At 38.0% G+C, this 27,628-nt stretch overlaps 1 protein-coding gene across 3 annotated transcripts in view; it reads left to right on the forward strand.

The window, feature by feature from the left end:
- Nucleotides 1-26,936, forward strand: part of GABRB2 (gamma-aminobutyric acid type A receptor subunit beta2) — a gene marked incomplete at both ends in the record, with an annotated part of 128,078 nt that extends 101,142 nt beyond the window's left edge. Inside the window, 5 exons of one of the 3 annotated variants that reach the window (XM_084215900.1) lie at nt 4,580-4,717; nt 5,897-6,049; nt 9,204-9,448; nt 22,774-22,824; nt 26,589-26,936. In XM_084215900.1, the coding sequence (XP_084072026.1) occupies nt 4,580-4,717; nt 5,897-6,049; nt 9,204-9,448; nt 22,774-22,824; nt 26,589-26,936 (935 nt within the window). Of the gene's footprint in view, nt 1-4,579; nt 4,718-5,896; nt 6,050-9,203; nt 9,449-22,773; nt 22,825-26,471 lie in introns of all 3 variants that reach the window. The other 2 variants (XM_084215899.1, XM_084215901.1) reach the window with 2 other exon arrangements.
- Between the last annotated feature and the right edge of the window lie 692 nt (nt 26,937-27,628).

A 27,628-nucleotide genomic window follows, 5' to 3' on the forward strand; every position in this document is an offset into this window, starting at 1 on the left:
TTCATCAAGACATTTTCTTTTTTTAAATAGCTGTATATAGTAAATACAGCATCACATTTCTGTCTCTTTCTTTGACCTACCCTACTCTGCCCAGTAAGGAGCCATTTGTACAACTAGAAGATGATTGTTTTTTGAGAATGTTGCTAATTTAATCTAAAAATCAATTGAATTTCACTGCAGTCAGAAAATTGTACATCCTTTTTGTATCCAAATCCCAGAGCCTTAGGGGAGAAAGCCTTTGAAGTGGAATGTAAGAAGAATTTAAATGTTTTATGCAGAAAGACAGAATTTAGAGGGGATGAGAAAGAAGAGAAAGAAACAAGTGTGATGTGCTTTTTTCCGACTGCTCTGGCACACGAACTGGTTTTCCTGCTCACCCTTGTATCACCCCACTGGTTTCAGCACCTCATGTCTTATGTTCTCCTCAGCTTTAAACATCCCTGCAAATTCAAACAAACACTTCTAACTTTCTCTTTCTGGCTATGTTTTTGAATGAATAAGTGAAGGCTGAAGTGATGCAGTGAAACAAGTTTGAGAGATCTGAAAAGCTTCCGAATTTCAAAATACGCTCTGCATGTTACTTAGGATTTTATAAGTAATTTTTCTGTTTACTCTGTGTAAATGCAAAGCTGCTGAAGAAAATCTTGTAAAAGGAGGGGAGTAGTGGTTCTATGTTTAAAACTAAATGAAATACATAGATATTGCCACTAAAACTATTCTACAGTCTGTTTTAAAAACAGGATTAATGACTTAATTTAATATTTCTTTACAGCATTCATCTCATTTTACAGGGCCTGTGGATGTCAAGTTCTTCAATTACTCTGAAAGTCTATGACCTACATTTATATAAATTAATGTATTATGGTTGCTAGCTTACAATATTTTATATAGTTGGAATCAAAACATTCTCTTGGGTATAGATATCATACATGAGTTCTCTCCATTTTATTTTAGGAAGCTACCATATTGTGAGTGGCTAGGCAAAGAAAATCCATTTGATAGCAGCAGGAGAAATTAAGCAGCTTGTTACTCATTCTCTACCTATGAGACCATGGGTTTTTGTATATAGTAATGTATATTTGAATTTTTTTCCCCAAAAATTCCACGTGTATAATGCAACTCTGTTATTCTCCACCAGCTATAGGCTGTTCATCTTGTAAATGGTTGCTTTTTAATAGTATTTAAATCCAGAATCTGCTATAAACTGAGTTCTCATATATGTTTTTTATTGGTGAGCAAAAGACAAATACCTCAGGTGATCCAAGGGGGGTGTGCTCCCAGCTTTCACCATCTCCAGACCCGCTCAGCAAGAAATTTGAAGTAGCTGGGCAGTGCTTCATCATAATTGCATGCTCTCAATGCTCAGAATCACAGATACAGGTTGTAACTAGAGGAGCAGTGATTTGGATAAGCTTTAGCAGCTGGAGGCGGCATTCAGGCAGCTGCCAACAGGATGCTTTTGTCTCCTGGTCAGGGCTGAGGTGGCTCCCCTTAGCTTAGAAGTGATGCAGGATGTGTTCATGTAATGCCCAAACTCACACAAATTGCTGATGGTTCAGAACAGAGAGAGGTTAGGCTGTGGCCTCAGAATCCCCCCCCTTTTTGGGGCACATTTTCACTGTTTTGCATATTTATGTCATTTGTCTCTCCCCCCCCAAAAAATTAGCAGCTGCCTTATCTTGAGTCTCCAGGTGCTGCCATCGTCTCAGCAATGTGGAGCACTTGAATTCCTACGCTGTGCACACTGTAGATGTGTAGATGTAAAATATCTCCTGGCTGTCATGTATAAACTGCAGCATTGTGAGGCAGTGAATCCTGATAAATCCTGAGTTTTTCAGAAGAATCTGCTGCTTTTCTTCCGTTGTATGATGTTTCTGATAATTGTCTTGTGTCTAAATATTTTCGTTTTCAGTCAGTAATGTTACGGCTTTCGTTTTAGTTTGTTTGGATTAGAAGAATTTCCTATTTTTGACTTGTCTTGAATGGGCTGGGAAAAAAATTGGTGCTTTTATAGTTTCTATGTGAAAGGAGTTTTATTTTATGTTCTATTAGTTGTTTGTTTTTCCTCTACAGTGCTTCGTCATCTGTCATCCCCCAATGCATAGAGGATGATAAACTCCCTGTCCCTGTTAATGGGAGTTGAGAATGTTTTGCTTCTCTCAGGATTGGTGCCATATTACCAGGACAATGTATTGATTTGGGTGACTGCCAGTGTGTGATGCATGACAGAAATGAGAAATTGAACTTTCTGAACGTGAAGTAAATCGTGCTGATGATGATATATAAAGGACTGAGGGAAAAGCAATCAATCAGATGCTCTCTGCTGGCAGCAGAGCTACATTCAATTTAATATATAGTAAACCAACAGTTGTTTACAGTCTAAATGAAATAGTGTTCTGTGCTAAACTCATATTCTTGCAAAGATTACTTGGAATATTTTTGGGTTTAGTATGCTTTCCTTTCTGCTTTACCAACATGCGGTGTCTGATAATTTAGAAATATTGAACTGACTCTATTGATTCTTGTTTTTTCTTGTCAAGAGCTACAGATTGTTTTTTCTGGACTACCTTTTACTACTTTAAATTGGTTGATCTTTAAATAATTTTAACTTGTAAGTAGAGTTGTTTTGAGTCCCAGATACCTGCAGAAGGAGTTTATTATAGCCACAGGTAATTGGACTTTATTGTAAACCATCCACTAGAGACATGAATAGGCCCATTCTCACTTTTGGCAGATGTTTTGCAGATATTAGACTTATATCCAATTATCTTTGGGTGCTTTAGCAGTACACAAGAGCATTCATGTGCAGATGACTGTAATATTCTTTGCTCTCCTTCTCCACACAGTGAAATGAATGAGATAATTTATCCTTTTTGGAAAGAGACGTATTTTCATGAAATCTTAAAGAGGCTTCCTGAAATTCTCCTTATTGATAAGTCCTGTCATTTTGGGTCTATCTCAGGTTATCATTTGCCCAATGTAAGACCCTTAAGCAGCAGGGAATTCTGCTCAGTTCTCCCCAAAGCCACCCAGAGCTGCAGAGTTTGGAATCTTCAGTTTGAACTCTGGGGTGGGAGTTTCCAAGGATTCCTCTCTCCTAAGAAGTTGTCAATGTTTGCTTCGTGTTAAGGCTGTGAGAATCCAGGGAGCAGCTGAACCATGAATTCCTGGTGGAGGGTAAAGCTGAAGCATTTGGCAATCAGCTGGAATGTAAATCCTGGAGGTCTCTTGTGTCAACCCTGCTATGATTACACAGTTCAAGGCTAAGCTGTTCATAGGCAGTTTGGCAAAAAAAGTTCTTCCAACAGATATTCTAAAAAATACAACCAAATTAAAAGCCATTTGGGCTTTTATAAACTTTTTGTCTCACATAGAAAAGTGGGATTTTTTCCCTGCTTATTTTGGCATTTGTTTTTTTTCAGAAATAAAATAAAAATATAATGTATCTACCAAAACACTTTTAAAAATGGTGTGTATTAGGTAGATTTTTTTATAGTTGTTTCAGTGTTTTTACAGATTATTTGGTTCATGTCTTCAAAATTGCTTGCCTTCCACTAATGCTGAACACCTGGATTCTACTTGGATTATCAAAAATTAATGATGCACAGGAGCAATTTTACATATTCTATGCATTATTCCTTGAAATTCAGTGGTATTTGAGCCCTCTAAAATGGTGTTTAATGTGCAATTTTGACCTTTGTCTGTGGATGAGGACTTAAATCAAGGTGTTTATATATTTATTATCTCCATTTGCAAAAAAATCATGGTCATTATTCTGTGTTTTAGTCTCAATGACAAAAATCTTTCGATGACTGCATAATGAAACATCAATGAATATTGTATTTCCTGGTTTTGCATAGATTTATTTCTGATGTCTCACGGTCAGTTCTGTACAGGAACTCTGGAGCATGGAACTTGGCTCAGGTGCCATTTGGGAACCCAGATTCCTTTCTCATGGATATGTTTTATGACTGTGAACATGTGCTGTGTTCTGGGCTATTTTGTTGGGTGGTGGGAATTTTATTTTCCTTTGGTTGATTTCTTGTGGGTGTTTTTTTTTTGCCAGTGATTGGTGTTGCATCTACTGTGGTTGCTTCCTACAAGGCCTCTTACAAGCCTCACTGAATGTGGCTGTCTTTTACTGTATTCAAGCAATTTTAGAAAAAGAACTATGCTGTTTTTTACAACTGAAAACTAAACATTGCCAGTGTTGGTGTTTCAGCTCAGGGACAGAAATTACAGCACACTCATGCTGTTTTATCCAGCCTTGGGATCAGAAGTTACCTGAAGCTGATGTACAGTTGCTATCTAGAGATGGGATATGTGTAATCCTAATTTGGTTTTGAAGGTTTGTTTTGCTAATACATTCATGTAATGTACCTTTTTAAAAAATAGAAAGCCAGCAAATATTAAAATGCACCTAGGATTGCCTTTTGAAGTCATATTTGGAATGACCTGTGTCTGTATGTTTATAAATGGCTTAATTTTAGAAATACATCTTTTTTTTTTGAGTAAATGAACTGTTCCCCATGATGTCAGAAGAGATTTGTATCTCACTTGTTTATTCCTGTTTTTGTAGATGGCTATACAACAGATGACATTGAATTTTACTGGCGTGGGGGTGATAATGCAGTCACAGGAGTGACAAAGATCGAGCTGCCACAGTTCTCCATTGTGGACTACAAGCTTATCACCAAGAATGTTGTTTTCTCTACAGGTTTGTGGAGGGGAACTTTAGAGGGGAATTCTCTTAAAGGCTTTTAAAACTGGATTAATTCTCAGTGTGCTGTTGAGGAGCAAAACTTCTAGAAGCAGGAATAAAATAAAGCAGCAGGTGTGAATTTGGAAAGCAGAGGTTTTTATTTCAGCTTCCATAGCGTATAAGGCACCATCCATTAACATATGTAATCTGTCATGTTAAGGCTCATCAAATGAGCTGTATTTTCTGTTTATCTATGAAAACTGATTAAGCCACTTAAACACCTCTGTGCCATAAACCCAACCCACCATGTAGGAAATTTAGGAACATTTTTCTCCATATTTTTAGATATTTCTTTTGCAAGTTGGGGATGTATTAGACCAATTACTTTGTCTTCAATATAAAATCTTTAAAATGCTTGTTCCAGGGTTCTCAATTTAGCCTATTCTAGTAAGTGTATGACCTTCTGAAGGCTGAAAAGATGCTTTCTGAGAAGGAGCAGAAAATCAGATGGCATTTCATTAAATAAAAATAATAATAATAAAATCCCCAACATATTTCAATGACATTAAATTGTTCAAGAGAGGCAAGAGTTGGATTGGGCTGTTAGTAGGAGGTGTTCTCTACCTACTTGAGAAACCCATTAGGTGTGTTAAAAAAACTATCTTCAAAACTCACTGTCTGGATATGGGTAGAAATCACCTTTGGAGGGACTGTAGAATGGTTGTACATCCCAAGTTCTTAAAAATCATGCAGAAATGGGACGTAAAGAATGATTTCTAGGTACTCATATTAACAAATGTTTCAAGCACTACAATATTTCTGGTGTTTAGTGGCAAAAGAGGAGTGTTGCATTTCTTGGAGAGAAGTTTAGGATCAGGTTCACACTGGAGCTGGCATATGACAGTTTGTCAGGGAAGAGGAATTTCTGTGCTTTGTTGCTCTGATGTGTATTTTGGCTGCTGTTGAATGTTATGATTACCAGCAGATAAGCAACTAGAACATCTTTGTACCCTTAGCGTAAAAGATTATTTAATCCCAGTTCTTGCTAGAAATTCTGCTGCTGAACATCCTGAATCTTTCAGCTCTGAGTGTAATCTACATTGAATGAAAAAATAAAACAAAAATGACAGAAAAGAAAAATGTTTTCAGGCATTATACAAATAAATTATGGCCATACCAAATATTCTCTTTTAGGTGCCTACCCAAGGCTGTCTCTCAGCTTTAAACTTAAGAGAAACATTGGTTACTTCATTCTGCAGACCTACATGCCTTCTATTCTGATCACTATCCTGTCCTGGGTTTCCTTCTGGATTAATTATGATGCTTCAGCTGCAAGAGTTGCTTTAGGTAGGCATTTTTACACATCTTATGCAGTGTGCATTAGCTGAATGGTTTTTCTAGCTTCTGGCTGAGTGGATAGTGCATGATTTGAAAATAAAAAATATATGTGTTAGATCTTTTTATGTCTGGCTTGTTAAGCTTTGTATTATTTGAATCAGCATTTAAAATATCAGAATTTAAATAAAAAATAAAAGTGATTTCATGTCTGAATCAGCTAAGTTTATAATCATTGTAATCAAAATTAGCCTAATTGTCTCAACATGTTCTTTTCTTCTTTTGCTGCTTGGTTATTTTTTTCTCTGAAAAGAATGCACTTAGTTTGCTTTTGCCCATGGCAGTCCAGAACACACGTTCAGCATTGTGTTATGGATTATAAATTGCTTTTCCTTTCAGGAATTAAATAAACTTTTACTAGGTTTGTATAGCTCACTTGTCCTTATGTTGAGGGAGGAGGCTGTGCCTCAAATCCAGTTCCTGGCTCCTCACTTCAAGACAGACATTGAGGGGCTGGGATGTGTCCAGAGAAGGGCAGCAGAGCTGGGGAAGGGTCTGGAGCACAGGACTGATGAGGAGCAGCTGGGGGAGCTCAGCCTGGAGAAAAGGAGGCTCAGGGGGGACCTTCTTGCCCCCTAAAACTCCCTGGGAGGAGGGTGCAGCCAGCTGAGGGTTGGTCTCTTCTGCCAAGCGAAAGAAAAATAGGAAATGGCCTCGAGTTATGGCAGGGGAGGTTTAGATCAGATCCTAGGAGAAATTTCTTCACCAAAAAGGTTTCCAGCCTTGGCAGAGGCTGTTCTGGGAAGTGGTGGAGTTACCATCCCTGAAGGGATTTGAAAGATTTGGTGCCTGGGGACATGGTGGATGTGGCTGTGCTGAGTTGAAGATTGCATTCAATGAACTTAAAGGTCTTTTTCAACCTAAATTATTCTAAGAGTCTGGTTATTTTTTCCTCACTGTTGCCTTACATTCCAAAAGCAAAACTGTTTCTCTAATTAATCTCTAGAGTATTTGTCTATCTCATCACTAGTCCTATGTGTTTCTCTTTATTCTGTGCCCCTCATCATAAGGAGCATGTTCCAAAAATAGGTATATTTATTGCCAAATTTTGTCAAAATCAGACTGATTCCTGCCAGTTCAGCTCTTGTATAGCTAAAATAAGTAAAACCCCATAAAAGATGCCATTGAAAAATTGACATTTTAATGTTATAGAATGCATCTGAGTTTTACCAGATCTTTCTGTGTAGCATTTTGCCTTAAGAATTTCAGACTGCAGACATCTTGAAAATGCTGGAGGGGAAGGCAAGATAAAGCAACTGTAGCCTATAATTTTTAACTGAGACTCACTACAGAAAGTTGCAGTTTATCTGGTTAAAAATATACTTATGGAATCCAACTGCTGTTTGCTTGACTGAGCTCACATTATTACAGGTGTAATGTTTTTTATGCCATGCAAAAAATCCAAGTCCAAGATAAGGACTGAACAAGACGTTCCTGAAAAAAGTCAAACACAAAAAGGAAACCTACAGAGGGTGGTGGCAAGGTCAGGTAGCCTGTGAGAAATACACAAAAAAAAATCTGAGCAGCCAGGGATCAGGTTAGGTAAGCTAAAGCCCTGAGACAGAGCTAAATCTGTCCAGGGATATCAAAGGCAACAAGAAAAGCTTCCATATAGGTACATCAGTGCTAAAAGATGATGAGGGAAAATGAGAGTCCTCTCTGAAAGGAAACAGGAGGCCTGGATGGCCAGGATCTGGAGAAGACTGAGTACTGAACACCTTTTCAATGCCTTGCTTTCATGGATGAGTGCTCCAGACACATTGCCCAGGCTGCAGAAGGCAAAAGCTGGGACTGGGATAATGAAGAACCACCTGCTTAAGGGATCTTGTGGGAGACCATCCAAGGAACCAGGGGATCCCAAGCACCAAATCCATGGGACCTGATGAGAGGGAACTGGGAAATGAATGGGCTAAAACTCTATCCATCATATTTGAGAAGCCATGGCAGTCTGGTGAAGTCTCACTGACTAGAAAAGTGGAAGCAGATCCCCCTTTTCAAGGGGGGGAAAAAAAAGACTTGGGGAACTGCAGAAGTGTCAGTCTCACGTTGGTGCCTGTCAAGGTCATGGAGCAGATCCTCCTGGAAACTATGCCAAGGCACATGGAAACCAAGGAGGTGGTGGATGAGAGCCAGCCTGGCTTCACTGAGGGCAGGGTGTGCCTGACAGAGTCTGTGGCATCTACAGCAGAGCCCCAGCACTGGTGGGAGGAGGGAAGAGCAACTGATGTCATCTACCTGGACTTGTGCAAAGCATCTGACACTGCTACACATGAGATCCTTCTCTCTGAACTGAAGAGTCATGGATTTGTTGGAAGGACCACTCAGTGCATAAGGAACTGGCTGCATGGTTGCACTTAAATAGTTGATGTCCAAGTGAGACCAGTGACAAGTGTCCTCAGGGGTCTGTGTTGGGATTGGTGCTGCTTAACATCTTGGTCAGCAGCATGGACAATGGGATTGAGGGCATCCTCACAAAGTTCCTGAGCTGTGTGGTGCTGCCCACATGCTGGAGGGAAGAGCTGCCATCCAGAGGGGCCTTAACAGGCTGGAGAAATGTCACAGAGATAACTGTGTGACTGGAGCACCTCTCTCTATGAAGACAGGGAGTTGGAATTGTTCAGCCTGGAGCAGAGAAGGCTCCAGGGAGACCTTAGAGCACTTTGAGAGCCTAAAAGTGCTCCAAGAGAGCTGGAGAGGTACTTGGAACAAAGGGGAATGCCTTTAAACTGATAATTGAGGACTGAGGATTTAGATTAGATCTTGGGAAGGAATTCTTTACTGTGAGTGTGGTGAGGCAGTGGATCATGTTGCCTGGAGTTGGGGCATCTCTGTCCCTGGAAACATTCAAGGCCAGGGTGGATGGGGTTATGAGCAACCTGGCCTAGTGGGAGGTTCCCTGCCCATGGTACTAGATGTTTTGAATAGTCCTTCCAACCCAAACCTTTCTAGGATTCTATTAGTATGGACAAAGGTTAGAGATATCTTTTGTCCACCAGGGGGAAAAAAAAGTATTTTTCAACTCCAGCATTTGAATAGTATAAATTATGATTCTAGAAAATAAATTAAAACTATTTCAATCACTAGACTTCTTAATTCTTTTTTCCAGGAATCACGACTGTGCTCACAATGACAACAATTAACACCCATCTTCGAGAGACTCTTCCCAAAATTCCATATGTGAAAGCCATTGATATGTACCTTATGGGATGTTTTGTCTTCGTTTTCATGGCTCTGCTGGAGTATGCATTGGTCAACTACATCTTCTTTGGCAGGGGACCTCAGCGTCAAAAGAAAGCAGCAGAAAAAGCTGCCAGTGCCAACAATGAGAAGTTGAGAATGGATGTCAATAAGGTAAACTGTAATGGAGATACATTTTTAGCATTTTCCCAGGAAGATAGGCTCTCACTTCTGTCAGACAGTGCTTTAAAATGTAATTTCTTGTAGAAAATGAGTGGAGTGGAACTATGATGACCTTGTCTTAGCTCTGCAGGGCAGTGTACTTAACCACCTCAGCAGTGAATGCTGCCCTCCAGCCTGGGAAGCTGAATGTCTTGTTTCTGAAGCATGTAGTCAGTGAAGTTTTACTGAGAGATGTTTTCTTAGTCAGAATGTAGACTTGAATATGTACAACCTGTTTCCAAAGGAATAAATCCAAAATGATGGCTGTATATTCTAGTAAGAGCTGTATGGAACATTGGAACTAAAATCTAAATTTAACCTGCTTTCATAAATCCTTCAGATGAGCTGGATGAGAATTATTTGCCACAGAAGTGTTTAAAGTTTGAGAAGTTTGCATATTTTCAATGTCTAATGGGCCAGAATACTATTGACTAAATGAGAAACTTCTCAGAAATAAAACATCAATGTGCTGTGTACTTAATTTTGAATCTAAAAGTGGCCCCCTAGGGATGGAGAATTGAGGCAGAAAAGGTATCTGCCAAGATACACACTTCTGGGAAAAGTATCCATTATGCTTAATGAAAATGGGGCACTTATCATAAAGCACTTGTAATTTATCACTTTGACCATTTTGGAATGAATTTCACACAGTGGCAAATCTGTGCTGAATGCAAAAATATTCTCAGTCTAAAATGTATAAACTTTCACACGCGTGCAAATTTGGGAAGTTCAATAAGGGTAAATTATCTTTGGGGGTTTGGGGGCTTTTTGGAGGGGTGAGAGGGTTGTGGGATTTTTTTTGTTGTTGTTTTTGTTTTTTTGGTTTTTTGGTTTTTTTGGTTTTTTTGGTTTTTTTGTTTTGTCAGGGGAAGCTCTTTGAGTTGTAATTCAGCATGACAGTCCAAGGAAAAAAAAAATCAAAGTCAAAATCTTTAAAAAAAAAAAAATCTGTATTAGGAAAAAACAAGGGATTATTTGTCAATTGGAAACTTAAGTTTCATACAGCTCTAATAGTGAAATTTCTGATCTTTGTTCAGAACCTCTACACACATAGTGGGTCTGCAGACAGAAGAAATTTTTATTCCAAGATCCATCACATATTGATAGCACAAAATAGTTTTATAGGTTATATTTTATAGTCTTTTAAGGAGAGTTATATCACCATGGTTGATAGCTCATCCATTATTTTTTTTTTCTTTTTGATTGGAGAGAAACATATTTTAATGAATGAAGGCATACTCATAATGATGAGTTTAATTTTGATGTTATGTTACCATATATCATCTTTTAGCATTATAAAGTTCATGAAGACACTGTAACATGTTTTTATTTCTATTGGTGATTTTTCAGCAATGAAAAAAATCTGTGAGATTTTATTTAAGCTGTTAGGATTTTATTTCTTTTTTTTTTAAACTAAATTTAACTTTTAAGGTGATATAAACTACCCTGTAAGTAATTTTGCAAGATTAAACTTGCAATAACTAGAAGTTTTTCCTCGAACATCAATTGTAACTTAAGATCCATAGGTGTCAGAGAGCCACCAATAGCTGAGGTATATTTTTGTACACTTTGCTTCACTTGTGGTGTTTTCAACATTCTTGTTCATGCAATAGACCTTTCAGCTGTGGAACAGAATAGCCAAAGCCCACTGGCAAATTGCTGATCATGAAGCAGAATTTGAAAGCACTAGCTGGTGGGCTAATCCAATTCACTAGGCAGAGTAAATTAATTTCAGTAACTCTTGAAGAACTTTACCAGCTTACTAGATTGACACAAGGTAGCCTGTGGAACACAAGGAACAATTTTACATGATTTGTATTTTTTTCATTGTGGGTTGATGTACTAGACCAGCATGGTTAACAGTCTATGGCAGTTCTGCTCTGGTACCCAGATCCACTCTGATCTGGTAATCAGGTCTGCAATCCTTTTAGCAATAGACAGGGAATCAAAAAGGAGAGGATCAGAGAACTTGTCCTACTGCACAGACTGCTCTGGGGAGAAGGAAAGGAGCTGACAGCTGCTCTTGTTGTTTGACCAGCAGCGAGAAAACATATTAATATTTAATGGACCTGAATATTTTATCTATTAAAGGGAGACAAATATTATGTAATTATTTTCATTTATAAGAATCAAAAAGGGGTCTGAACTGCTGAAATTAGTTCAGAAACAGTTTTTCATAAAAATCAACATATTTTAGAAATGGGATCACACAAACACTCCATCTTTAACTAGGCTCCAATAGTGAAGGATTGATTTTACAAGATATGAGTGTTCTTTTGTGATACTACAAGATTCCTATTGAACCACTTTGTGCAATATTATGAATTCATAAGAATCAGATACTATATAAGAGAAGAATGATGCCATGAGGAATAAACCTCAAGATATAAGGATGAAAACTTCTACACAAAACTTCTGTTGCTGCATTCAGCATTGACACTGTGAAACAGGTGGATAAATAGTTATTGGAACTGCTGTTTGTAGCACAGCATCTCTGCTTAGACTTTATAGACCAGAAAATCTATAATGGTTTTCTTGCAATTCCAACACTGTTATTTAGTAACAATCTCATAAAACTTTCAATCAACAGAATGTGGTGAGAGGAGAAGTGCTGATCAGTCCTCTCATCCACAACTCTGCTTGCAAAATCAAAGGAGAAGTTAATTCATGCTCCCTTTATTCTGTTGAATTCTCTTCCATGGACAGATTCCAGTGTGGACGCAGGCACTGGTAATCTCTATTTTTGCTTGGTGTTATTCAGAATATACTAGGGAGTCTGCAACACAGTGTGCAAGGGAAGCTTTTTTTCCATGACTGTGATATCTGCTGAATCCATTGCAATCTCTGGGACATTTGGTGACTCAGGTGTCCTGTTTTTTCCATTTGAGTGAACTTCATCAGGCTGGCTGCAGAGCTTCCCCAGGGTTATTCCAGATGAAACTGTGGCCCAATATTTCTTTAAATTTCACATCATATTCTTATCATATGCAAAATCTGGTAGTTTGGGGTTTCTTCTGTCTTTTTTTTTTAAATCATGGAGACGTTTGAGTCGGAAGGGACCTTTAAAGGTCACCTACTCCAACCTCATTTTAATGAGCAGGACCATCTTCAGCTAGATCAGGTTGCTCAGGGCGCCATCCAATGTGACCTTGGATCCCTGTTTCCAGGGATGGGGCATCCACCACCTCTCTGAGCAACCTCTTCTGCTGTTTCATCACTCTCATTTGAAAAAAGTTCTTCCATATATCTAGTCTGAATCATCACTGAAGATATACTCCCTTTTCAAAGACTGTTGATCCTGTTTGCAGTAATGGAAAGGTAGGGAAGGAATTGGGCTGATATCTTGATTTGCTTCTTGGATACTGAAACCTGAGTAATAAAATCATGTAGAAATTTAAAAAACATAAAACTCAGTGCAGATTCAGACTCAGTTACCAGCAGATACACTGCCACAGACTTGATAAATCATACAGGACTTGCTTGATTTTCTTTGCAGTGAGTTCAGATAAAAATGGCTGTGAGTATCATCATTTCACTCTTGAAACTTCTCAAGCTGCATTTAGCAGTTTGTTCCTTTAGTCTAACTCATCATCTTTTGCTTTGTCAAGACTAGTTGTTCTTTCTATAAACAATCTATTGTTGCTTGTAGGTAAATCACTGTCTGTCTTCTTACTCTAGACATTCTTCATTTATTTGAGATAGCATTCACATAATTTCCTCACCTCTCTTTTGAAGTTTTTCATCTTATGTCTTGAAATGCATTTCTTGCCTTGGTAGTCTCAAGTTCCTTAGTCTTTTCTGTTCTGATTGGCAAAGTACTGCAAGTGTACATAAGGATAGGTACACTGGAAGTGTTCTATGTCTGCTTGAGGAACTAGCATGTCATAAAGTATGGTTTATATACTGTAAGCCATTGTTCTTTCTTTTTATTCTGTGAGCTTTTGTATTTAAGAATGTTGATGGTCATCAGTGTCCTTTTGGTCTTTGCATTTCATGAATCTTTATGCTAATATTGTCTGTGCTTCTTCAAGATGATTAAGATACATTAAAATACAGGGCCAAATTCCAGCCTCTGACTTCCCAATATCATGCACCTGTCTTCCTGTGGGTCATTGTACATGCATCTGGGACATGTTATCCCTTCTATATTATACAATGTACCAAAGGCTTTACTGAAATCCAGAAATCATATCTCCTCATACAAATGGTCTAGAAAGATTTGGTCTAGAAGCCTCTGTCACCCTGTTATTCTTTACGTAGTATTTTTTTTTTCTTTGTTTCCTTTTGGGCTAGGGGAGGGAAAGAAGCTGCTGTTGTAATACTCTTCAGGTTTTCTCCCTGTGAAGTTTGGCTTTGTCTCCAAGATGATTTGCCTAACCACAATTCCAGTGTAGAGGCTGGTTCAGCTGCAAATGCTTTCTTAGGCAGACCTCCAGCTATTTTAATGAGTTTCATTTCTGTTATGAGAGCTCAGATAATGAGTTTCTTTGTGCTCTCTCAGAGCTGATTTATTCCCCTTAAATTTTTTCCAAAATCTAGGAGCCAAGTTATTTTTGGTTAATTTTTAAATGTACTCTTAATTTCTTGTTTCTAATAATTTTACCTTGGATGTTTCCATCTTGGAACTCTGATTTAGATGGGCTTGCTGATGCTGACCATTGTGATGGGTCTGATGTGTCTTCTAGAAATTTGCTGTCTGATCACCTGCCAAGGTCTATATTTTCCATATGTTTTCCTGTGTTACTAAATTTCCTGCCAGCCAGCTGCATAAGCTGCTGATTTGTCTATTGGATTCTGCTGCTGTTGTTTCTACCATTGCTCATCTGACTCATTTGATCCAAACTACTCCGTACATTAATTGACTACTCTTGAGACATAAGTGAGGTGAAAATGCTTTTCAATATCAATTAAATCTATATTTGTTATTCTGGATAGATCAGAAAACCTTAGTTAGAATGGTATAACCAGGACTGTCAGTTTAAAGACCATGGTAAATGAAAGGCTCACTCTTCTTCCTCTATAAAGAAGTGCTTCTTGCCATCTGGATGTTTGACAAGAGGTGATTCCCACAGAAAAACAGCTCTGTGCCATCCTCTTCCACAGCATCAGAGACAGCAGAGATGATACTCACTGTGAGTATTGGGAGCAATTCCTACAGGAAGACTCTCATTAAAGGAAGAGTTACAGATCTGTCTCTTTAAGGAGGTCCTGGTCAGTCTTTTCTTCAACATCACTATTGTTGCCTCACCAGGACATTGCCTACAAACGGGATATGATACTTCCTTTTTTCAACTCAGATATCAAACCTTACAGAGGCATTACCACATGATCATTTAGTGCACGTTTCTTCCATTTCTAGTCCTTCTAATTCTTACCTATATGCCATTCTGGTAGTGTTTAAGTTATTTCTAAAGAATTTTTTTTTCTTTATAGTTAAATCATCTAGGTTTATAAGGGTTAGCAAAGTAACATTCCTTATATAAAATTTCTTAGCTATGTTCTTTCAAATAATTTGATTTGCCATTTCACAGAAGCAGCATTACATTTTGCATGATGTAAAATACATGCAAATACATCACTAAATGTGGTTTTAGACTGGATATAGTTGCAGCAATGATTAAAGTCTACATGCTTCCAACTTAGCTTAAAGCACAGAGAATGCTCCAATGCACAGGCAATATACCTGAAGTACATGATAACTTAAGTCACATAAATAAAACCACCTTTAATTTTGCAATCATACTCTATTATTGTGAGCAGTAACACAGCAATTTCCCTCTGGGAAAGAGGGGAAAAATGTCAGCATATTATGCAATGCTTTGTAAAACTGTTTATGCAGATTTATTCAGTCATTTTCTGTAAATAAATGTGAAGTGACATTGCTAACCTCTGCATGTTTAGATAAGGTTCCATTTTAAATATACTGAGTGTATTTTTAAAACAATGAGTAATTCTTTACTCAGACCTCTTTTTATTACATAAGGTAATAGAAAGTCAGCACACCTGAAAGGGACAGTGCATTGCTGCTCATAATGCAAATCATGGACAAGGGAAGCTGTCAGTCTAATGGCATTTTTCCATCCAAAATTTGGGTACCAAGAACATGGAATATCAATATGACCATAAGTTTAAACACATCTTAATAGATTTGAATACAATAAAAGTGTTCTCAAAAAATTAATGAAGGGCTTAGGAAGGTAAGAGTGTTTAAACAAATGCAGGTAGCTCTGCAATTCTTTGCCTTCCTGGCCCACTGTTGTTATATCTGGATTAGCACAGAGCTGCTAAAAGAGGTGAGATGGCAAGTTAATGACAAATAGAAACTTAAACTGCCCTTAGAAACACTTGGTTACTTTCTTCCCCTTCAAGTTGTCTCTCCTGCTATTTTTTTCCCTACAGCTTTTTGACTAAGGAAAGGAATCTGACTGAGTTTAGCTGGACAAGTTTTCCTCAGATCTTTCACTCTAAGGGAACTCCATTGCATTATCAGAGCTTTGAGAGAAATAAGAGCATACAATCGCTTGTTTCACAAGTGATTACACCTAATTATTTCAGCTACACAACTGGTAGGCTAAGGATGGACTGGCAGTCTGCAATCTAGCAAGGAAATGGGGCTCCCACAGCATCCTCCTTCCCCACATGCCCCCTTTCAGATTCACTGTCTAAGGTAGGGGGGGTTTTGGAGCAGGGAGACTGAGAACTTTCTAGTCCATTGTGCCAGAAATGTCCTCTGTTACAGCAGCACACTTGGAAATGGCACAGTCAGTTCAGGTGCTGATGTGCTACCTGACATTTCCCATGACATTTCCAAACTTCTTTTCACCACTTTACTAGAGAATAACTGGAAGAGCCTTGTAATTTTTTTTTAATCTGTCATATCCACAGATGTCTCTAGAAAAGGAGGGGTGAATTAGATGAAGGAGTGTGTTAACCTGAGCCAAAGGGAATGCTCTGATCTGTACCTGTGGCTTTTTGCAGCTTGTGATGGCTTTCAGTGCACTGCAAACAGACAAGTTCACTCTCTTCAATTTTCAGGCTGTGGTGTGAGGATGCATTAGCAGGGCTGTAGGCCTGAGATAATAGACCTTGCTCCAAAGCAATGCTCCAAAACAATTAGGCTTGGCTAATGCCTTTATTTCCCCACTGATTTACTGCTGGCTTGCCACTGGCTTTTTGAGTTCGTAGGAATATTTGTTCATTTCTATCTGAAGAAATCATATAATTCATCTTCAGGGAGGAGAAACTATTGCATAGGTACCTAAAACCAGTCAGTACTTATTACACAGAATGGCACTTTATACCCTGTGGACAAGAGGTACTTCTAGTATAAAGCATGAGTAAGCATATATAACATGTAAGCATATATAACATTACAAGATGAAAAAGCTTTTGGTAAAAAGAGGATTTTAAAACTGGTTATATGCACAGACTTAGTTAATAAACTGAACAGGATATTAAAACAGTAAGGCAACAGGAAGCTCTTATCATTTTGGTCTGAAATCCTTACTGCTCTATATTGCAGGAGCTAATGCTGCCACTGTCCAGATGGCAGTGAAAGAATTCACCCTCTTTCTTTCTCTCCAAGGAGCGTTTTCCTTTTGTTTGCAGTACAGGTAAAGCTGCACCAGGACTGATTGTTGATCCAGGATCAGAAGGTATTCCTTCCACAGCAGTTTATTGAAGGACATGTAACAAAGTAGGCTAAGCTTTTATAATCCATGCCTTTCTCCTAAATTTCCATTCATCATTCTCAGGGAACAAGTTGCATATGAAACAGTCAGCAATGCACAGGGTGTCTGGCCTGTCTCTTCAGGTTTTATCAAACCAGAGCTTGGATAGGAGTGAAATTTGAGGAGGTTGCAGGTTTAGCTCACAGCACTTTGCAGAAGCAGGCAGAAGGTGATTTTCCACGATCTGTGCTGGTATTCCACATGACATCTGAATAAAGGTCAAGTCAACTGCGTGAGGCTTTTTTTCCCCAGTTGCACTCCTTTGAATGCCATATTTAATTAATGTAAGACCAGTGCCTGTACACTTGTTTAAAGCACATTCTACTCTTTGCTCTTTTGTACTGCATCTACAGCCTGTGACCTGGAGCAGAACACAATTTTAGTTCATAAAAAATCCCTTAGTGCAGTTTAGGTCATTAGATCAAGTTGTGAAGAAATAAGACACAAAAAAAGACAAGTTATTTACAGTGGAGTAGAGGAAATGTATGTACCTGCAGTCCAGAAGGTGTGTCTGGCTAGGGAAATTTGGTGAATTGATTTCCTGAAACACATCAGCTCTAAAGAGTTTGTCAAGGCTTAATTCAGCAGCCAGGAGCTGGAAAATTTCTGTCCAAAACATAAGATGTGAGTGCTAGTATGTGCTAGAGAAGGTAACCTAGTTGTGCTCATGAATTTTGAGATCACTGGATTATGTACACTTGGATGTTACAAAGTGGTAGAAGTATTATTATAATATTGTTACAGTGACTGTCAGACTCTTTATTTCCATGAGATCACATTCGAAAGACTCCATCCATTTAGATGCATTTAGAGGCATCCATTTAAACACATAGAAACTGAATACTTACTTCTTTATTTTTTAAAGCATGTTAGGGCTTGTGTTGCTTACACATCTGTTAAATTTAGTGAAACAGTCAAGCTGATCTATGAGAACTTATCTTTCTTGGTAAATTCACTTAGTTACAAATTCTTTTGGGTTCCACTGCTTTCCCAGAATTCTGCAAATGGAGAAAGATAGACACCAGGAGTTAGTTTTGTGTAACTTAGGAAAACATTAGATAGGTAGATTTGTAGGATTGTGCCTAAACTCAAATATCTATATAGAGATATGTCATAAATATATGTCTATATGTGAATCTATCTTTTTTACTCCTTAGAAACTAGTTTTAAGAATACTTCTGCAATGATAAAATGTTGTATTACAACATGGTTGCTATATCCTTTTTCATTCCTATGTCTCCATTCCTCTTTTAAGAAGCATTAGAGACTTGAATATGGTTTTCTTCCCCATGTAAACAATTTTCAAGACTTCTCCCTCAACTTAGTCCATCTTACAGCTGTGTGCAAAATGCTCTCCACACCTGTCCTGGCTCATGTTCTCAAAACCAGCCCCACTTTCTGGTAATGTGGTTGTCAGAAACTAAACACTTGTGACCTGAAGGATGCAACAGTCAAGGTCACAGAGCCTAAGTCAATATGATTTTTTTTATGTACTGGGTTTTTTTCACCACTTTTTATTCATGTACTTTGTAAGTATTCAAAATATGATATCTTTAACTAACTGAACTCAAGTTTGATTGACACTAAAAGATACCACACCGTGAAGAAAGCTATAATCTAGTTTTTACTTTCCCTAGAATTAATGCATACACAAAAACAATTAAAGTATAATACAATTTTTAAAATTACTCATAATATTGGTATATATTTTGCACATACAGAAACTTACTCAGAAACAGATTTTAAATTACTAACCATATGTTGGCAAGAAAGTTTCTTCATTCTTGTTGCTCATTTTGAAATGAGTGGTAAAATGTTAGATTCTTCCCAAAAAAAACACTGTATCAGTATGCAAGTAAATTGTGAAGGAGCATTTTAATTTAGTCAGATTTGGGGGTTTTTTTCATAATTTTAAAGCAGAATACTTTTCATTTTAATATTGTCAGGACTGGTCCTCTGAACTTTGTAATATCTATAGCTGTGGAACTGTCTCTGCTTCAGACTTCTAAATCAGCAATGAACTGATCATATGAAATACTTTCCTGGATCTTTTTTAATTTGGACATCCATGATAAAATGCTAGAAATTCATCTTTCTTTTCTTTGTAACAAAATCTTCTCAGTGCTTTTTTCATAGAAAGATCTCGGCAATTTTCTTTTAGTTTTGTTGCTGTTGTTGAATTAGTTGCAGTTTCTCTCCAGAGTTTTTTCCTTGGACTTCTTGCTGTCTCTGAACATGTTTGTCTTTGGCCTGGGCCCAAGAATTATGTGTTCCCCAAAACCACAAGGCTGAATCTGTTGACAAGTGAGTATATCATGGTCAGACGGATGGAACTGGTAGACTGCCATTCAGCCCACCCACTCTCATGACAAGGATGTGCTGTGTGGTTCTTTGCACATTATATTTGGCTTCAAACAAGAAAAATAACATCTTTAGTATACTTTACAGACGCTGTTCTAGAGGAGCAACTTAACAACCTTGTTTTTACCATCTAGTTCATATTTCAAAACCATAGCTATATCCAAATTGTACCCCAGAAATTTTGCCAGTTGTGGGGATAATCATGCGTTTGATGCATTTTTTTATCTTTCATGACACTTTCTTATATAACTAATTTTGCTCTGTTTCTGTAGTAGATTTTTGGTGCTAGATATAGCTGCTAAATTGTGTTTTGTAAGACAACATAATGGGAGACTTATGATTGTCATAAAAATCAAAATTTGATTTTTTTGTCAGAGATGGAAATGAGCAGCTTAAGATGCAGATTCCTTTTGATGTGTTCTTCATTTATATTATCTTCAAGAAAATTAATTGTGGGATGTAAATGGGATGATATTTTAAAAAAGAAATAACAAATAACTTCATCAGAGTAGTATTACTAAGAATCTGGACTGCCCAACACCTTGGTTTTTGTGAAACAGCAGGATTTAAGCGCTTGTCAATTGCTACCCCAGAAATCTTCTGTTCCAGATCACCTTCCTGTGCTTCCTCCTAAATGTCTCAGTAGTAAAAAAATTGTTGCTAAAAATTGTATTTCAGAAGTCACTGATATAAACTTCAAGCTTATTGGATTCTGTGCAGAGGTTTGAACAAGTTCATATTTCATGGGGATTTTTCATATGTCATCAAAGCAAAGATGCTTTAGCCTCTCACATTTCCTCTGGACACTCATTCTTCAGTGCCTTAAGTACAGAATCCATGTTTAAGTAATGTATACCAACAGGAAGTTATATTTTCAACCATTTCTCCAGAATCCTGCAATACTTGCAACTAAGTTATTGATGGGTTACTAAAGACAATGACCAAGAAATCACATATATCAGAAGGTAAAAATGGATGTCTAGAAATTGATTTACAATTATTTAGAGCAATCTTAAAGCTCCGTGTTCAGATCTTATATTTTTTCCTCACCCCTTTTTTTTTTTTAACTTGTACAGGTTTCTTGCAGGGGCAGGGTGTATTTAGATTTTTAGTCTTTGAAAGGTCAAGAACCTGAAGAAAATCCTTCTGCTATTTGCAGAGTTTCTCTGAATTTTCTGATCTGAAACCATGTGAAGCAACCTGAAACTATAAGGCTACCCCATTACTGTCCTCTAACTGCACTTGTTACAGCCTGACCCAAATTTTAGGTGTATAACAATGCATGCTAGCCTGGTTTCATATACAGTAAGTACCATACTGGCAGTAAACTGAGTTTTGTACAGCCAGTGGAAATGCAGTGTTTGTTGCATTGTTAAAGATGTTATTTCATATATGGATATTTTGAAATATTAGGCATTTGTGTCTTATAAATTTCTATAGCTTTATCTCAGCAGACTGGCTTATCATGTCAAAAATACCACTATAGCTTTAGGCAGGTGCCTTTTGAAAATCATTGTTTTTTCATCCATAGTGAACCCAGCAGTTTACACAGAGCTGTCTACCTCCCACACATTGCCTGTGTAGTCAGGGCTATCCCCAGAGCTCAGTGGTTCCCATTCCATAAGTCAAACCTTGCTGATGAGGTGGAAGATCCCTCTTACAGGTAAAGTGTACATCATGCTTTCTGATCTTGCTAGAAGCCCCTTGGACTCATCAGGAATGGAATGTTACTGGTTTTCCAAGCAAACCTCAGCTTTTAAGAGGTGGGAAACTGTGATAGTAAGGTTTTCATCTATAACAAAAATCAATTATATATCTAAACATGTCATGTAAGTCTTCTCCTTGAGAAAGGGATCTTTATTTCTGTCTTCATTTCTTAGCAATGTCACTTCACAGGACATATAACTGCTAAATTAATCATTATAATAGACTGGGTTTTAATCTTTATAATAGACTGGCTACCAGTTTAGACTACATGGTTTAGCTCACCAGATTTTGTTTTAATCGAATGGCATCTCTACGTAACAAAAAAGTAAGTTTTCAATTTGCAACTGTTTTGTTTCAAAGAGTTTTTCTATCAGGAATTCCATCCCTACTGTCTATTTTATACATAGTTTCTGAGTCACTCTTCCATAAAATACAGTTCCTGCCTGTAGTTGAAGGTTACAGCTGAAAATGAACAGTGTACAAGAAAGGAGAAATGTCAATGTTGTATCTTTTCAATTCATCAGTATAAATTTCTCGTGTACTATAAAGCTGTGCTTGGCAGAGCAGCAGACCCTAATCACCAAGGAGCTGATTTTCTGAAAGTTCATAATTTCAGAGGTCTGGTCGTCCTTGGAGGATTCCTAATGAATGTGTGGGGAGTTGTAATTTTCTTGTATTTAACAGTTGCTAATGTGTTATTTTAAGAGGAATTCCTCAAGAAAGCCATCATTTTGGAATTTCTAGGTAATAGGAAGAATATATAATGGTAACAATTCTATGTTTTCCTCTGTATTCCCTTTGTTTGAGACCATCAAAAAAGTCATGGCCGCTTTCAAGGCTCCAGAGTCAGATTTTCTTCTGTTTGACCTGGACCTATAAATGAATCATTTGCATCATCTATTTTGTCGTTCACGTTTAAGATTGATTTTTAAAAACCCCAGTGTCTTGCATGGTTGCTTAGCTCTGGTTGTTTCTCCTCCACTTCTGCCTTCACCTTTTATTTCCATAGTACTTGCTGCTGCTTCTTCTTCATCTTCATCCTCCCTTCCTTTCTCGTCCCGGGAATTTCTCCATTAAGTTTGAACTCTCCTGTTCACCATAAAGAGTCTAGTTCTATGGTTGAACAATCCTTCAGCACCAAGAGATCTTTTTAACCTTCCTCCACCTCCTTTTGAAACCACTTTTACACTTACTTTCCCCCCAGAATAATTTTAATAATTGTTTTCATATCATCATATCTTCCTTGGTCAAATGACCAGTTGGAAAAAATACATTTACATCACAACATTATGTTACCTTGAGGAGCACAGCAAGGCAGTAATAGTGCCTCTGAAGCCAGAATGTACCTATGCTAATTGTTGGCTTAGAGGTCCCTTTATACTTTAATTACTTGTCCTACTATTATTCTACAGTGCTTTAATTTTAAATGAAAGATGCCTTATCTCTAAGGAAACTGGTCTTGATTTTATTAACTTACAGGACAGAAGAATAATTGGCACATATCATTGTCCAGAAATGTATTCAACAAAGGTATCTCATTGTTTTCTAATGTTTTTATCCTCAGAGACGTAAAATTCAGGTCTTGACCGGTTACGGTCATTAAAGATCCCATGGCACTTTTTTATAGCGTGGTCATCTCAACCCCAAGCACCTGGGCAAATATCAATTTATGTAACTGTTCTGCTTACCCAACATTCCCCACCACCACTCACCCACCCCATAGTTTTAATTGGCTACAACATTCTCCATTTCCTCGACTAAAATAAAGTGTGTTGTTCTGCACTGTCAGTCACCACATTTCACCTCAGAGGTGATTGTGCTTCACTGGGAAGTGAAGTGGTTCTTCTTTCTAATGCTTGTAAAGCGCTTTGGGATCCTTTTGAATGGGTGGTGCTGTTTACAGTAAATGTAGATCACTGTCATTCTATCTCAGGCGTCACTTCGTTACAAAAGCATGTTTTAGTTAGAGCTGGGCGAATCTACTTGGTGGAAAAAACAGTCCCAGCTCTCTCTAATTTGACAGAGAACCTTTTGACAAAGGTTGAAGAGTTAGATCCCTTCCCTTCCCTTCCCTTCCCTTCCCTTCCCTTCCCTTCCCTTCCCTTCCCTTCCCTTCCCTTCCCTTCCCTTCCCTTCCCTTCCCTTCCCTTCCCTTCCCTTCCCTTCCCTTCCCTTCCCTTCCCTTCCCTTCCCTTCCCTTCCCTTCCCTTCCCTTCCCTTCCCTTCCCCATCCCTTCCCTTCCCCATCCCTTCCCTTCCCCATCCCTTCCCTTCCCCATCCCTTCCCTTCCCCATCCCTTCCCCATCCCTTCCCCATCCCTTCCCCATCCCTTCCCCATCCCTTCCCCATCCCTTCCCCATCCCTTCCCCATGAAAATTCAAAATACCATGAGAAAATGCATTTATTCTTATGGTCAGGTCATTATTCCAGATGCAGGAGGGTCAAATTATTGCTCAAGAAGCAGCTGAACTTTGTTGTGTTTTCCTGGGTATTGTAACACTTGAAGGTTCGCCCATCTCTAATATTTACTGTATTTTGCATTATTTCTTCTGAAAAAAGTCTTGGAATATTGAAAAATGCTGTGCTTCAACTCTGATATGAGTGTGATATGTACAGAAGAAGACATTTTTCCCTAGAAGATAGTTTAGAATATTGCTTAATGTTTTTTCTGCCCAGCATCACTAATCTTACTAACTGCTTCCAAGATTATAGACATCTGCAGCATTTTGCTGCATTAAGAAAAAAAGTTGACTGGAGTGATATCATGCTGCTAAAACATGTTTGTGTCTAACTCTGGCAGACTAAAATAGCCTTTCTTGCATGTGTGCTGCATAGAATGTATGCAAATATGTAAAGAGCACTCAAATTTCTAATATCATTGCAGATCAAAAGGATAAAATGCTTAAAGTAGATTCATCCTAAGAAGATGTAAGATGTGAAAAAAAATTGTTGGCACTAAAATATTTTCAAAAATAGTATCCTAAAATGCACAACATTGAGGTGAAAATAACCCAGGCTCTGGGCTAAAGGGTAAACCCATTACATTAGTGGATGTTACATCCAACTTCCCCTGATGTCACGGGAACTAAAACTTCTTTCCTTGAGGTTATATGAAAATACAGAAAATATAGTTTCCAAATGACTTTGCACCCCTCATGTAGGAAACTTACCTCTTGTGATTTTAGACATTTTGGGATCAATGAGTGTCAAGTAATTAATTGTTTTCTTTTAAGGACCTTGAGAGTCTTATGTTTGGTCTGAGATCTAATAACAAAAACAGTCCCCTTTCATTTTACCCCAAAAATCACAAAAGAATTTTCCAAATAATTGCACTCATTAGAAAATAATGTTTGAAATCCATCTGAGAAGTTTTAGATCTATTTGAAAGCTTTTGCAGATATTTTCTTTTGTTGGAATTAGAATACCAGAATACTACTATTACTTGTCCAACGCAGATGAGAACTGATTTGATGGCCTTCCTGGATGGAAGCAGTGTTCCCTCACTATGCTCAATATCATGCTACTGAGCTCTTAAAGGAATTTTTCATGAGTTCCAACTCAACTTTCACATTTTTCCAGTGCTTTTCAAGTAAAGATTGATTTCCCACACTATGAATTTCATAAATGTCATGTGGCTCTCATGAAAAGCTAACAGAAAAGAAAGATTTTGTCTGTTTCATACTGAATGATGGCATTTAATTTATAATTAAAATACAATGAAACTAGAGGGGTGCAAACTCACACAGATTGGGGGGAGAGGGACAGAGAGGGAAATCTGTCATCTCAGCAACACTAGGTTTTGTGCATCCCTTGAACAGATGTAATCACTCAAATGACAGTGTTTCAGTAGGTCCAACGTGCCTTTGTGTGTGTCTGACTTCTCAGTTCAGCACACTGGGCAGGGGGTGGTACTAAAAAGCAACTGGTTTAAACCCAGTTCTCTCATCTTGCCATGGTAAATATTATATAGGGGGTTTAATAATGGTAAACACAGTCTGCACTGGGCAGTGCAGAGAGGTACCTGCTGCTGACAGCTAGTTTCTAAATATTACAGAATATACTAATACCCTGTTATTGTTTAGAAATCCACAAAGGTCACAGTTTTTGCACTTTGAGTAATAATTGTGGATTATATTCTGTACTTGATAAATGAATAATGTGGCTGAGTTATTCTTAAAGGAGCTTTGGGACAGTTTTTTCTTTTAATTGGCCTGGAGTATATCTGCACTACCATCACTAATTCAATGTGATTAATTAGCTTCTCATTAGCTATTATTGTTTTTAAGAACTTTTAGTTAATTATAATCTGTTATCACGCAATTCAAAATACATGCTTAGAGAAAAGGCTGAGAAGAATTAGAACTTCCCTAAGTAACTTTTATTTGTTTTCTATAAATGGATTCTTTTTAAAATATACTTCCACACTCCAGATCTTCTCCAGATTGCCTAAGAGTGGAACTGGGTTCCTTATCTTTGAAATCCTCTTGTTTAAGGGGTTTCTCTACAATATTGCTTTAATTTTTTTTTTCACTGAAATGCCTTTAAAGAATGCATAGCAGCTAAATCTACCCATTGAAACAACTGTTTAATGTACATTTGATGTGATTACATTCTGCATATCTTTTCCCTTGCTTGAAATTGCAGATCTCTGCTATTACAGCAGCATGCTGTTAGAGCATGCAGTGTATTGAAGAAATTTATTAGTACTGGGGCATGGAGTTTCCACACAGTTATAGCTAGACTATGCCATTGCCTTTCCAGAAGTAACCAGCACTCCTGTTTGGTATATGGGGACCTAAAATGTGCATTCTCTTGTGCAGTGCTCTGTACCTCATTCATAGAGGCAGAGAGACCTCGTGAATAACGGCAGTTCATGTCAGAGCCAAAGCTTTCATTTGAAAGAAGAAAAACTAAAACAAAGCAGATCTTTTTCCATTCGATTTCCTTCCAAAACCCCTGAAAATTTCAGTATTTGCCCCAGATATCCTGCTCAGTGACAGAATGCCACTTTCAGGAGCTGAGTGTGTTCTCTGTTCCCAGGTATCGCTTGTGCTTGCTGAGCATCGGGTCCAGGGAAATACCATTTATTGCATTATGCTATACTGGCCCTATTTCTCCTTGGGGTCACAAATAAAAGATAATAAATACAATCACAGCTATGCTTAGAGTCTTTCAGGCTGACATCCACTCAATTAGCAATGCTAGATATGGCCCTTATCAGCATGGCTTCATTTTGCAGCTGACCGGGCTTCCTTTCCCTCCCGCTAAATCCGCCGTCTTATTTTTTCCACAGATGGACCCGCACGAAAACATCTTGTTGAGCACGCTGGAAATCAAAAACGAGATGGCTGCCTCGGAGGCTGTGATGGGGCTTGGGGACCCTAGGAGCACAATGCTGGCCTACGACACCTCGAGCATCCAGTACCGCAAGGCCGGCCTGCCCCGGCACAGCTTCGGCCGCAACGCGCTGGAGCGGCACGTGGCACAGAAGAAGAGCCGGCTACGGAGGCGCGCGTCGCAGCTGAAAATCACCATCCCTGACTTGACTGATGTCAATGCCATAGATCGATGGTCTCGCATCTTCTTCCCCGTGGTTTTTTCCTTCTTCAATATCGTCTATTGGCTTTACTATGTGAACTAAGAAACAAAGCCACGCTGGAAGAAAGAACTGGATTTTCTCTTCGAATCAGTTGTACAGCCAAAAGTGGGACTTGGAAAAATTCTATTCAGGACAAAAAGTTATTTTAAAACACCTTAGTTGCTGGCCCACTCTATGGTCTGTTTTTATAATGTTTTGGTTGTATCTGCTAAACCATATACATGTTAAGTTGCAGTATGGACATATCCCCTTATCAAAATATAAGTGCATTTTGAGTGTAAAGGCAAATTGCGTTTTGAAAATCACTTCTGTCTCATTGTCCCTCACTCTTTTTTTTTTTTTTTTTTTTTTTTTTTTTCCCCAATGGCCATTTGAGTTTAGTGGTACAAATTATAGAGCAGCATTTGAGAAACAAGTTTTAATTTCAACAGCAGTGCATGCCATTCTAGGGAAAGTGCATATCCAAGGCATGCACATACACTTAAGAGAGTGTACTCAGTTATCATGCTTATGAAACACATACACTTTACTTTTTAAATGTGTAAACTTGAAAACAAGTAGTGCCTATCATCTTTCCAAGATGATGATGGTCAGAGGTTTCCCAACCATATTCAGGTATTCCCTTTTATTTATTGAAAGAACTGAACCTTTGACTGATAATATTGGGGTTGGGTGTTTGCACAGAAGCTGAAGCAAGAAGCACTAGTTTGTTTGTTTGTATTTTAAAGAGAGAA

Source organism: Fringilla coelebs (genome assembly GCF_963513975.1).
Source record: "Fringilla coelebs genome assembly, chromosome: 15".
Taxonomy (NCBI): domain Eukaryota; kingdom Metazoa; phylum Chordata; class Aves; order Passeriformes; family Fringillidae; genus Fringilla; species Fringilla coelebs.